We start from the raw sequence: 14,055 nt of genomic DNA on the forward strand, positions 1-14,055 counted from the left end.
GCAGTGCAACACATCTTCTTCGCATAGAGTTTATCAGATTGTCAATTGTGGCCTGTGGAATGTTGGTCCACTCCTCTTCAATGGCTGTGCGAAGTTGCTGGATATTAGTGGGAACTGGTACGCGCTGTCGTATACGCCGGTCAAGCACATCCCAAACATGCTCAATGGGTGACATGTCCGGTGAGTATGCTGGCCATGCAAGAACTGGGACATTTTCAGCTTCCAAGAATTGTGTACAGATCCTTGCAACATGGGGCCGTGCATTATCTTGCTGAAACATGAGGTGATGTTCATGGATGTATGGCACAACAATGGGCCTCAGGATCTCATCACGGTATCTCTGTGCATTCAAAATGCCATCAATAAAATGCACCTGTGTTCTTCGTCCATAACAGATGCCTGCCCATACCATAACCCCACCACCACCATGGGCCACTCAATCCACAACATTGACATCAGCAAAGCGCTCACCCACACGACGCCACACACGCTGTCTGCCATCTGCCCTGAACAATGTAAACCGAGATTCATCCGTGAAGAGAACACCTCTCCAACGTGCCAGACGCCATCGAATGTGAGCATTTGCCCACTCAAGTCTGTTACGGCGACGATCTGGAGTCAGGTTAAGACCCCGATGAGGACGACGAGCATGCAGTTGAGCTTCCCTGAGACGGTTTCTGACAGTTTGTGCAGAAATTCTTTGGTTATGCAAACCAATTGTTTCAGCAGCTGTCTGAGTAGCTGGTCTCAGACGATCTTGGAGGTGAACCTGCTGGATGTGGAGGTCCTGGGCTGGTGTGGTTACACGTGGTCTGCGGTTGTGAGGCCGGTTGGATGTACTGCCATATTCTCTGAAACGCCTTTGGAGACGGCTTATGGTGGAGAAATGAACATTCAATGCCCGAGCAACAGATCTGGTTGACATTCCTGCTGTCAGCATGCCAATTGCACGCTCCCTCAATGCTTGCGCCATCTGTGGCATTTTGCTGTGAGACAAAACTGCACATTTCAGAGTGGCCTTTTATTGTGGACAGTCTAAGGTACACCTGTGCACTAATCATGGTGTCTGATGAGCATCTTGATGTGGCACACCTGTGAGGTGGGATGGATTGTCTCAGCAAAGCAAAAGTGCTCACTATCACACATTTAGACAGATTTATGAACAATGTTTGAGAGAAATGGTAATATTGTGTATCTGGAATGAATTTTAGATCTTTGAGTCCATCTCATGACAAATGGGAGCAAAAACAAAAGTGTTGCGTTTATATTTTTGTTGAGTGTACATTGAAAAACGTGTACATATTTCCATTAACAGTGCCTTTGACCAATATAAAACGGCCTTCTTTATCTTTGTGTTCATAAGTCTGCTCAAAGGTCAGTTTACTCGATATTAATATGGCCACCCCTCTTTTATGTTTGCCTATATAAGAGGAATAGTATAGTTTAGTATAGCCGTATTTGGTCAGCTTTTTATGTTCCAAGTTGTTTAAATGTGTTTCCTGTAAGTACACAATGTCTACTTTTTCCCTTCTCATTTTTGTCAGTATCTTTGTACGTTTAGTTGGGCTTAATATGCCATTTACATTGAAAGATGCTACCCTTAGCTTTTCAGATGCCATTTACTTGTGTAGTGGCATGTGTTATAACTCCATCTTTGCTACAAAATTCTCTGGTCAAACATAACATAACATGAGAACAGTGAAAACGTGAACTGTAAAATTGTACATAGTGCAATGCTATGGGTTCCACTGGAGAGGTTGGAGGGAAGTCCTTTTCGGATGTAGACCTAAATAGGGCCCTCCGTGACAACTTACAACAATAAGTGTCCATACAAAGTTATTGTCCTGGCCCTCCTCATAAACATCCATTTAAGGGGAAACAGAGAGAGAGTAAACAAGTGAAAATAATAAAGAAAAGGAGAGATCACCGTTCTTTCTTCATTGTGGGGAAAGCCGTCTGAAAGCCTGGAGTTTGGATATGGTAGCAGCTTGTCCGGTGGGTGACTCTTGGCGGCCGGTCCCTTTCCTCCCCGCGATGCGCCATGGCTCCGCGTCCAGCAGCTCCACCGGGTCCTGCCGGGGCGGAACCAGGTGCACGGCGAAGCCTCGGTCACTCATATCTTTAGTAGCCTCGTTTGCAGTCTGGTAGAGACGCATCCCGTCCTCGTAGAAGACGCGGAGCTTGGCTGGATATGGGGTTTGAAATCGGATCCTTTTCTCTCTCAGCACCCGTTTCGCCTCGTTGTATTTCTTGCGATCGTTCAGAATAGCTGTCGGGTAGTCATGGTCGAAGTAGATCCTCTGAGTATTCACGTGGATTTGTTTCTTTTCCCAGGCCTTTCTCAGTATTTCTTCCTTTGTTCGGTACTGCATAAACTTGACCACTATGGACCTGGTTTTCTCTGCACCTGCTGGTCTCGGCGCTAGAGCCCTATGCGCCGTTTCAATGTTGAGTTCAAGGGAGTCAGGAATGTTTAGTTTCTCTCTGAGGAGCTTTTCCACAAAAACAATCATTGAACTGCCTTGTACCTCATTTTCCGGGACATTGAAAATACGTAAATTCGTCCTTCTCGCTCTTGCTTCCTGGTCGATGAGCTTATCCTCAGTTTGGGTCTGGGCTTTTAGCATGTTTCTCATAATTAGCTCCATCGTCTCTAGCTTAGCTTCCGCTGCCCCAATACGGTCCTCGGCTTTTCCGATTCTTTGATTTGCGTTGTTAATATCTTCTCTAATTGCGTCCAGGTTCTGTTTGTTTTCCTGTCTAAAATCTTGGATTTCATGCAGAATCTTTTCCAAACTTGCTTTGGATTTGTCGTTACCTTTTGGTTTGTCGACGCCATCTTTTGCGTTAGCATGGCTATCAGAGCTGTGTGAGTCGTCTTCGGTGTCAAACATATCTGGAACATATTTTCGACTTCTCTCTCGTGTTTCCATCTTGTCCTGCTTTTAAATCTGGTCGAAATGTTTCGTAGGTGGTTACGATATCCTGCAGGATGGGTTTTAACTCTTTCCCCGCCAGAGAATTCTAGAATGCTTGCCAGCCAGCGCCAGCCTTTTTCACCATTTTCACCAATCTTTCAAGACTCACAGAATATTTTGTTCTTTGAATATGTAAATATTGAATACATCAAAAGAAAGATCAGAGCCTCTGCTTTCATATACAAAAAACTATTTTATTCAAACTTCATTCAATCTTTTTTTATCAGCACTTGAATATCGGCCATTTTCACAAAAAAACCACATTCCGGACAAAAAGCTGAGAAAACGGCACTTTTATAAAACACTTTATTTATTTTCAAGAAAAAAAAAGTGATTTTGAGTTTACATTTGGATTCTTTTTACTTTCATTTGCCAACTACAGTTATATTTTAAAATAAATAACTAAAATAAATAAAAATGATTACATAAAATTATTAATTTTCTTTGAATAGTGTAGCACTACAACATTTACAAACTATATTATACATTTTTCTTCTCTTATACACTCAGAAATACTTTGTTTTTACAAACACTTAAATATCATTATTATTTTCAATAATAAAACATTAGTTGAACAAAAACCTGATCAAGAACAGAGACAACCGTGTCTCCCAGGGAAGTGCCTTCTCCACAGGGTTTCATGTTGTAACAGCACTCTGTGTCAGAATCGCAAAGGATGGAGGATTTGAACCCATATTTGACAGGTTTTTGGGGATTGTACACCCTGAACGCTCGCCGTCCACGCCACAGAAGCGTACCCTCATCAATGCAAATGTTGGTGTTAGGTTGATACGTTTGACTGAATTTAGATATAAGGTCATATAAGACAGGGCGGACTTTGTACAACCTGTCAGTGCTATTTGCTGGCCTTGATTCATAATCATTGGAGTGTAGAAATCTCCATATGATCTCAAACCGGTTGCGGGACATGACCTTGTTGAAGTAGGGGGTGACCAAAATGTCATCTGTAGACCAGTACATTTCAAGGTCAGGCTTACGAATGATATGATCAAGAGCAGCAGCATCATTTAGAGGTCCAGGATTCTCAGTGAAAGGAAAGTCTTTTGGCTGCCAGTTCATTTCTTTCCACATCAGATTACCTGGACCAGGACCTGCACCTGGCTGGTTTACAGACCCTCTTGCTTGGTCACCAGGTACTTGACCTCCACCACGCCCATAAGATCCACAGGTCCGACCTCTGCCTCTTTGCTGTGTTCGACCTGTAAATAATTAGAAAGACATTTTTTTTATTCAACAGTGTGATGTGCACAAAGAGAGAAACGTTATTTTTCGGCCTCTTCATATCACATCTTACCTTTTTCACCTTGGGTAGTTCTGTGTAAAGGACACCTGGGCCTTGAATCCCTGGACTCTGTGTGTAAAATGACAGTAAAATGTCAAACAAATATTCATTTGGTAAATAGTTTGTGTACAAAATGAAAGATAAATTATTTCTTTTTTCATCTTCTCTCACAAGTTAGCAGATGCTCTTGTCTTGTAGTATCTAATAATCATACAATCCAAGTAACATACTATCAAACTAAATAAAATAGGTTATCATGACTCACCTCTTGCACCTACGTGTATGTCTGGACCTTGGAGACCTGGACCTTGGAGACCTGGATCTTGGAGACCTGGACCTTGGAGACCTGGACTCTGTGTCTGGAAATTACAATAAAATGTCCGTCAAAAATTCGTTTTGTACATAGTTTATGTACAAAACTGAGAGATATGTTATTTCGACGTCACGTTATCTCATGAATTATCAGATGCATATGCTATCACGGTGAATCAAAAAATAACGTGATCATATCTTACCTCTGACACGTCCTGAATCCCTCCATTCACTGTCGCCGCTGCTGTCTTCATCCAGATCAGTTTCACGGAGGTCAAAAAATGAATTATCAGAGTCTGTATCGATAATTAACTCTGTAGCTTCCACAGCCGAATATCTCCTTGCTGGCGCCGGCATGTTTGTACTGTTCAAGAGCTTTTATCTCATATCTATACGGCTAATGTTGACTTTTTGACGCGCGTCAAACTCACATACAGACTGATCGAACACCGCCCGCTGGAAAATAAGGACGAAGAAAATGTTTGTTTTTTTTCTCTCTACTTTCCCGCGGGTGGTCTTGTTTGTTGGTTTTTGACCCCACAGTCCTGTAACTTTTTCACAATGTCCGCCAGAGCGCCCCCTATCGTATTACACTGAAAACACCAATTGACGGAACATTCCGTCAATGGCGGGTAACGGTTGGGTTCCAAATGACGGAATATTCCGTCAATGGCGGGTAACGGTTGGGTTCCAAATGACGGAATATTCCGTCAATGGCGGGGAACGGTTGGGTTCCAAATGACGGAATATTCCGTCAATGGCGGAGAATGAGTTAAGAATCTTATAGGAGGAGCGCGCTTCTTAAGCTGCCATCTGGTGCGAGACCGGAACCGGAACCCTCCAGTAACACACCTTTAATTAAAGGATAAAGCAACGCCCTGTCAAGCAGAATTTATACACAAGTTGTGAGTTAGCTTTGTGATCTTTGGAGCAGTGGCATCAACAGAGAGCAACATGGAGAAGAAGAGATCTCAGGTGAGAGCTGCTTGACTAACCATGATGTGCATGATCGTCCTTCTTTAACCTGCTGCACACTGAGGGCTCACAATTTAAGATGTTTAGACTTTCATATGATTCTGGTCATAATGAAAGAATAAAGTCCTGTGATGTCTTGTTTCCTCCTGTGCTCAAAAACATGATGACCAAGCTGTGTGTGTGTTAAACTGTTGTTTGTTTGTTTCAGAGCTCTGTGCGTCAGTCTCAGCAGGTGTGTGCAGGTGAACAGGAGTACGTTCACAAGAGGAAACAGGAAGTCATCCTCAAGTCTCTCAACGGACTGGGAATCAACTGTTCAAAAGTAAGAGAAGAAGAAACGTCTGTCCTCTGCTTCTTTCTTCCTTTCTGAGTTTCTTTCATGAAACACTCTTTTTCATGTTGACCATCTGCTGATCAGGTGGTGCACTGGTCAAAGTCAGACTGTCATCATTTACTGTGCTGCTGAAGATGTTTGATTTTAGGATCAACCAGGTGATTTTAAACACAGATATTACATTTGATTCTATTTGATAGACAGCTGAACAAGTCTGCAATCAAAGTCTGACAAAGAACTGTTAGAAAATCAAGAATCATATTATTAATAGTTTAATGCTTTTTGCTGACATATTATTTTAAGGGAGATTTCACCGCGTGTTCTTTATAAGATTCTATTAAAACAGTGATGGAAACTTCAACGAGGGGAAGTTGTCAGTTTCATAAATTTGCTTTTAGCTTTGTCACAACATTAGTCAATCCACATGATAAACCAGTTTAGACCAGTTGATTACACAACACATATTATCTGTTTTCCAATCACTCAGTAATGGACTTTTCTATACGATTGCACTGTCTAACTGTTTGTGGCCTACTAATGTAAACACCCATTTATTCTCAATAAAGAGCTCAGCAAAGGGGAAGAAAAGCAGAAGGTTGAGATCTCTGAGGCTGCTTTTCCCCTCCTGCAGAGGCGAACAAAGATGCTCCTTGTCCGTGTCTGTTATTTTTCAGTTATTCTGTTGAGTTGTTGACTGTATGTCTGAAGGTGAAGGTCAAACCTGACAAGAACCCTCCTGAAGTTTCCCTCTGGGTTGATTTTGTTTAAAGCTGTAAAGGAATGAGGAAATAGTTAGGCGGGTCATATTGTACATTTCCTTGTAGCTGAATTTTAAAACTCTGGATGATGTCTCCCTGCAGGACTCGGTCCCTCACATCGCTCTGCTGGGTTCAGGTGGAGGTCAGAGAGCCGCCGTGGCTCTGGTGGGAACTCTCTATCAGATGAAGGAAGACGGTCTGCTGGACTCTGTGCTCTACCTGGGAGGAGTCTCTGGGTCGACATGGTAACGACACTCACACACTTCAGTGTCAGACTGTGTGTGAACCAGATGAACAAGTCTGCAGCTTTGGTTTAGTCGTATCAAAATGTTGGATTTAACTGTGCAATGAGTGTAATTCACAGCATCTCTGATTTAATGGAAACAGAGGAGAGTGACATGAGGTGAGTAGAGGAAAAAATGCAATACTATTTCTGTTGGTGCATCCAATGCATGCTGTGTCCAAGCTGATTTTATAAATTCCTTCTATCTACTTGATGAAAAAAGAGAAGGGACCAAAGACTTGGACCTGTGACTAGATCACAGAGCAGAGACTGAGGCTATTATCATGTTTCATGTGTATTAAATGACTCAGTGTGAGAGGCCAGCTGACTGGATCACACAGAGTACAGTGGTGGGTTACAGGACCTTCAGATTAGGTTTAAACCTCAGTGCTCCATGGTCTCCAGTATCCAGATGATGCATGCAGTAATCAGAGGCTGTAAAGTAGCAGCAACATGTTTTCTTTGCTGTCTCTGGTTCTGTGAGGAATAAGCTCTTCATGTCAGTCTCTCCTCTTCTTGTCCTCTCCTCCGTCAGGGCCATGTCCTCTCTGTACAGTGACCCAGAGTGGAGCGTGAACATGGACCGGGCTGTGTCCGAGCTGATTGGTCCGGGGGTGGAACTGGAGCAGGCTCTGTCATGGCTGGGCGAGCGAGCGAAGGAGGAGGACTTCTCTCTCACTGATATCTGGGGGTTGTTTACCTCAGTTGGAATCATGAAACAGGTTCTAGTTTAATACACATTTTGAGTGCATCTCACATTTAGATTTCATACAAAGTCTTCAGATCTGATCTCCTGTTTCATCAGATGGACCTGCGGCTTCTGTCTGACGAGGCCAGCAGAAACGTCACCAACCCTTACCCCATCTACTGCGCCATAGAGAAGCACTTCTTCTCTGAGGGTCCTGTGGACGGTAAAGACACGTCATGTTAGGTGCTGTGAGGGTTACTGACTGTTATAGTATTAATCATCCTGTGTGTCTCTCAGGGAGATGGTTTGAGATGAGTCCTCATGAAACCGGGTTCACAGACCTCGGCCTCTTCATCGAGACGTCTCTTCTGGGCAGCAAGTTCAAGAATGGAGAGCTGCAGGAGAAGAAAGCTGAGATGGACATGGTTAAACTACAAGGTGTGTGTTCACATGGAGAGGTAGAGTGGAACGGCTGTATGGTAACCTGGTAATTGTGACCATTCACTGTTGAAACTGACTGTTGCTAAAGTCTTTATATTGTCTCAGTTATATTGCTTACCTCACACTGATTCCAAAATATATTTACCATTTATTTTCCTTAACAGCTTCACACCAGTCCCTGGAAAAGAAAGACAATCATTTTTAGAAAAGGGGCTGAGACATGAGCTGCTCTGAACAGGCTCCGTGCATGTCAGGTTCGCACGCCAATAATATATTTTAGAACCAAGATCTAATAAATGTATCCTTTTATGTTAACAGCAACATTTCCCCGAGCAATATTTAAAAAAATAGAAGTGATGGCACATTGGGATGAAGGAACATCAGGATGACAGAAAATTGGGCTGGGGGAACATAGGGATGGGGGATGGGAGAACATTGGCTTGAAGGAGATTAGGGATGGGTGACCATCAGGATGGTGGAACATTGGGATGAGGGAAAAGAGGCCTAAGGGAACATCAGCCTGAGAGTCACATTGGGTTGACAGAAGACAGGAATGATGGGACATAGGGATGAGGGAACATCAGGCTGGGGGAACATTTCTTTGAATTTCCCCGTAGGGACAATTTTTTTCTTTTTTAATTGAATTGAATAGGCACATTGGAATGAGTGATAATAGGATTGAGGGAACATTTGCACAAGCGACCAGAGGCCTGAGGGAACATTAGGATGAGGGAACATTGGGAAGAGGGAACATTAGGATGAGGGAACATTGGCCTGAGGGAACATAAGGATGAGGGAACATTGGCCTGAGGGAACATAAGGATGAGGGAACATTGGGATGAGGGAACAGAGGTTTGACGGAACATTGGGAAGAGGGAACATTGGCCTGAGGGAACATTGGGAAGAGGGAACATTAGGATGAGGAAACTTTGGCCTGAGGGTACATTGGGAAGAGGGAACATTGGGATGAGGGAACAGAAGCCTGAGGGAACATAGGTATGAGGGAACATTGAAATAAAGGAAAAATTGGCCTGAGGCAACATAGGATTGATAGAATGCAGGCCTTAGGTAACAGAGGGAACATAAAGATGAGGGAACATTGGCCTGAGGAAGAATAGGCCTAAGGGAACATAGGGATCATTGGCTTGAGGGAACATAGGGATGAGGGAATGTTGGGACAAGGAAACATAGGCTTGAAGAACATAGACATGAGGGAACATTGGCCAAAGGGAACAGTGGGATGAGGGAAAATTGGCTTGAGTGAACTGAGGTGTGACGGAATAGCGGAATGAGAGAATGCTGGCCTTAGGGAACATTGGCCGAAGGGAACATAGGGATGAAGGAACATCTGGATGAGGAAACAGAGGCCTGAGGAAACATTGGGATGAGGGAACATCTGGATAAGGGAACAAAGGCCTGAGGGAACATCTAGACGAGGGAACAGAGGCCTGAGGGAACATGGGCCTGAGGGAACATTGGGATGAAGGAACATCTGGATGAGGGAACATTGGCCTGAGGGAACATTGGGATGAAGGAACAGAGGCCTGAGGGAACATTGGCCTGAGGGAACATTGGGATGAAGGAACAGAGGCCTGAGGGAACATTGGCCTGAGGGAACATTGGGATGAAGGAACAGAGGCCTGAGGGAACATTGGGATGAAGGAACAGAGGCCTGAGGGAACATTGGCCTGAGGGAACATTGGGATGAAGGAACATTGAACTGAGGGAACATTGGGATAAGGGAACATGGGACTGAGGGAACAGAGGGTTGATAGAACAAAGGCCTCAGGGAACATGGGACTGAGGGAACAGAGGGTTGATAGAACAAAGGCCTCAGGGAACATGGGACTGAGGGAACAGAGGGTTGATAGAACAAAGGCCTCAGGGAACATTGGCCTGAGGGAACAGAGGCCTGAGCGAATATAGGGATGAGGGAACATCCGGATGAGGGAACAGAGGCCTGAAGGAACATCTGGATGAGGGAACATTTTCCTGAGGGAACATTGGGATAAGGGAACATTGGCCTGAGGGAACAGAGGGTTGATAGAACAAAGGCCTCAGGGAACATGGGACTGAGGGAACATAGGGTTAAGGGAACAGTGGGATTCGGGAACATTGGGACGAGGAAACATTTGGGAAAAAAATCGTCTTGAATTTTCGCCACATGTTGAAACTAATAGATGGTTTGTCATAAAAAATAAATCCTCTTCCTGAAACCTTGCAGGTGTTTTTGGCAGTGCGTTGGCTCATGAAGACATGATCAAAGAGTTCCTCCCTCACTGGCTTAACGGTAAATCACATCATTTCATACATCAGAGGAAGCTTAAATGATTCCACGACGGGGACATGTTCAGTGTTAACAGCAGCAGGAGGACCACATGTGCGAAGATAATAAAGATAAACAACTGCAGAAATGCTATGTTGTCGCATTATCACCATTTTTTAGACCCTGCAGTGATTGATCCTTTGATAAACTCTATTAATAAGTTGTCTTTTTGTGTCATTCAGTGCCGGGTCAAATGGACGATGGAGCTGAAGAGTATGTGCGTGTTTACCACGCCCTCCATAAAATCATAGCTTTGACCAGAACCACCGTCAAGGATCCCACTGCACAGTCTGACCTCGACAAGCTGCACAAGCTACTGGAAGACGCTGGTAAAGATTATAATTAGAGAGATGAACCAGACCTCTTATTAATTTTATTTATTTAAACATGTTGGGTCATCTATTCTCCTGATTGAAGTTTCTGACTCAGATAATAACACCATCACTTCTTGGTTTTCTTCTTGTGTCTATTTCTTTTACATTAAGAAGAAGCAAATGTGTGATTTGAAATGTCACGGCATCTGATGGAATCTCTTCCAGATGAGGTGCTTCGTAATGAGTCCGAGTCCAGGAGTTTGCAGGATAAGGAAAGTGTTTTCCAGCAAAGGAGTCAGCTTCTGCTGGATGTGGTGGAGAGCTGGAGCCAGAGTCTGGAGGACGGAGCTTTTAAAACTCAAGGTGAGAGAGAGGAAGAGAAACAGGTGGACAAACACGTTTGTTTGATTTAACTGTGGTGTAAACACCTCTGCATGTTTCTCTCACAGTCACATTCATAAAGACGCAGGTCCTTCCTCTGATTGTGAAGTGGGAGTGGGGAACAACCAACAACTTCCTCTACCAGTACCAAAGTAAGACCACACATCAGCAACACTCACTGTGAACACATTTCATCCATGTTCAGAGAGAGGAGACATTTCTACACACAACCTAAAGACAGCTGCCATTCCAGAGAAGTCTCTGCAGCTGAACATGTTTGACCTGGGATCAAAGAGTGTTAAACTGGCCTTTAGAGATGTTCCCTTCATGACATCACAAAGGGCAGTAGCCCCTCCCCCAGGTGGGTGACACTCCCACAGCTAGGTGTTTGTTCTGCCCTCTGAGTCTGCCTTCTCACCGTAAACAACAGGATATGGAGCCAGAAAGCAGCGAGTACACCCGAGCCCTTCCAGAGAGGGGGCGTGGTCAGACACAGCTCATTTACATATTTAAAGCTACAGACACAGAAACAGCCTGTACTCTTCTGTCTGATGGAGGTCTGAAGGTCTAAGCAGATCAGAGACAGACTTGTAAATTAGAACACTCAGTGTCTGTGTGTGGACAAAGACGAAGCCTTCTGTTGATCCACAGCAGCTGCACAATGAAATATAACGTAGAACAACACAAGAACATAACAATCAAAGTCTGTCTGAAACTTGGTTGAATTAAATATCTGATGTTCTTGTTGCCGGGCAGACTCCAGAGTCCCAGCTTACCTCCAGAAAAAACAGGATTTCCACCTGATTGACGCCGGCTTGCTGGTGAACGTTGCCTACCCGTCAATTCTGGGAGACAAGAGAGACATCGACCTCATCATCGCTCCTGAGTTCAGCGCAGGGAACATCTTCGAGGTACTGTGTGTGTTTGCGTGTGTGTGTGTGTGTGTGTGTGTGTGTATTTATCAAGCAGCATCCTCTGGTTTTGAGGTTTTGACTCCAGGATCCTGCAGTTCCTGGAGTGTCCACTTGAGCCTGGCTGCAGCAGCACAGGAAGTAACATACACACCCATTCAAACAGCCTGTTTTTACAGCAGACATGAACATGTTTACAGCCTGCTTCAAAAAAACCAAATAGGTGTGATTAGCTCATGTCTCAATTTACAGAATCTGACTAAGGCCAGAGATTATGCATCCAAGCTGAAGAAGCCTTTCCCAAAGATAGACGAGAAGATCCTGGAGGAGAAAGACTGGCCCAAGGACTGCTACGTGATCGAGGGGAAGGGGAAGGAGCCCACCATCGTCTTCATGCCGCTCTTCAACAGAAAGAACTGCAAAGGTCTGTCAATATAAAAAACACTTTAATCAGGAGAATGTGAAACTCTCTAACATCCGTCTGATAGTCTGTGGTTTTATTCTGCTTCAGATGCAGGAGAAGTCAAAGCAAAGATGGACGAGTTCTCCACCTTCCAGCGTTCGTTCAGTCAGGAGAAGGTCGACTTCCTGTTGGAGATGGCGAAGGAGAACATGAAGAGAAACAAAGAAACTCTGCTGACAGAGATCAAGAAGGCGGCTGAGCGCAGACGCAGCAGGTAGAGATGTGAGCAGGTGTTTGTGAGGAGACGGATCAATTCAGAAATCCAGTATATGTTAACCTCCTTTTGTTTTCTCTTCCAGGAAATCTGTCCTACAGAGAATTTCTGAGTCTTGTCTTTTCGGTTTGGTTTAATGCAGACTCTCCTGGTTCCTCCTGCTCGTAGGTCTTGACTTGAGATGAGTTTGAACTCTCAGAGGGACAGTATAGGGAGGGAAAGTATAACATAACAACAGCTCATGTCGTCAGGTTGGGTCATTGAGAGAGTACACGTCTCTTTTCTTGCATTTTTCCACAGAACTTAAAGGTCATAAGTCCACTAATGTTATCATTGTGTTTGTGTTGTCAAGGATGATCCAATACACAAGGCTAAACATAAATCTACTGACGACCAACTTCTGTAACATCCCCGTGTTTGAAGAGAGCGATGTAACAGCTTTTTGTGTTTTAAAAAATGTACAGTGTATGGATTGATCTCTTTCATTCTCTGTTTTATTTATAGTCATTTCCTTTCTGCTCCTCTTGGGTTCAGCAGGTCCATATGGGTGATTTGTGAGTGTGTGTGTGTGTGTGTGTGTGTTCGTGTGTTTTGGGGTGGGGGTGTATATCCATGGGTTGGGTTGCAGTTTAGACATGTTTTGTTGGGATTGTTTTGTGATAAAAATATGTTAAGTATCCTCCTCTGTGTGTAAAAGGTCTCTCTGCAGGGATCCTTAATGTGGTCACATGTTAGATCACCTGCCCCGCCCTCTTTAGTGTCACCTGACCACCAGCCCAACTCTCCTACCCACACCTAGAAGACAAAACTTGGATTTTTGTGTACCAACCCTGCTTGTGAATAAAAAGACTTTGAGTCTCCTGAGTCGTGCATTTTGGTTTTCGGTTCAGTTGTGACACTTGTAAGAATATTTACTGACAGATTTTAGAAAGATACTTTGATTCGTCTCTCGCTGTGCACACATCCAAATGAATAGTTACATGTCAAAGCCCTTTAATTTACAGAGATCAACCTGATTAGAATCCTTAGCCATGTCGGTTACAGAGCACATTGGGACCTCGGGTGTCACCATCGGGGGTAAAGGGTAAGCCAAAAAACAATCCGTTTATTCAGGCAGGGTTCGGTACACGGGTAATCAGTCAGTTCCAGGCAGACGTACAAAAACGACAGGCAGAATCGGGGTCAAAAACAAAGCTGGTTCAGGATCAGTATCGCTGCTATGAAAGACAAGACGGACTGGCACAGAGTGAGGGGAAGACAGACATGAAACACTGAACAGGGGGTGGAGTGAACAAGACACAGGTGAGACACATCAGGTAATCAGCAGGCTGGGAAACACTGGGGGAAGGGCATGCAGCCAACAGATTTCATGTT

The 14,055-nt window shown here is 44.1% G+C and overlaps 1 protein-coding gene across 1 annotated transcript; it reads left to right on the forward strand.

Moving 5' to 3' along the window:
* Nucleotides 1-5,522: 5,522 nt before the first annotated feature.
* Nucleotides 5,523-13,530, forward strand: LOC306837719 (cytosolic phospholipase A2 gamma-like). Its single transcript, XM_079365456.1, has 14 exons — nt 5,523-5,568; nt 5,777-5,890; nt 6,763-6,905; nt 7,479-7,665; nt 7,749-7,854; nt 7,929-8,069; nt 10,297-10,362; nt 10,581-10,727; nt 10,938-11,075; nt 11,162-11,245; nt 11,850-12,004; nt 12,257-12,428; nt 12,516-12,681; nt 12,767-13,530. Exons 1-14 carry the CDS (start codon nt 5,548-5,550, stop codon nt 12,816-12,818), a joined length of 1,692 nt encoding a protein of 563 aa, XP_079221582.1. The 5' UTR covers nt 5,523-5,547; the 3' UTR covers nt 12,819-13,530.
* The last annotated feature ends 525 nt before the right edge of the window (nt 13,531-14,055 follow it).

The sequence above is a fragment of the Symphodus melops genome (genome assembly GCF_947650265.1).
Source record: "Symphodus melops genome assembly, chromosome: 17".
In the NCBI taxonomy this organism is placed as follows: Eukaryota; Metazoa; Chordata; class Actinopteri; order Labriformes; family Labridae; genus Symphodus; species Symphodus melops.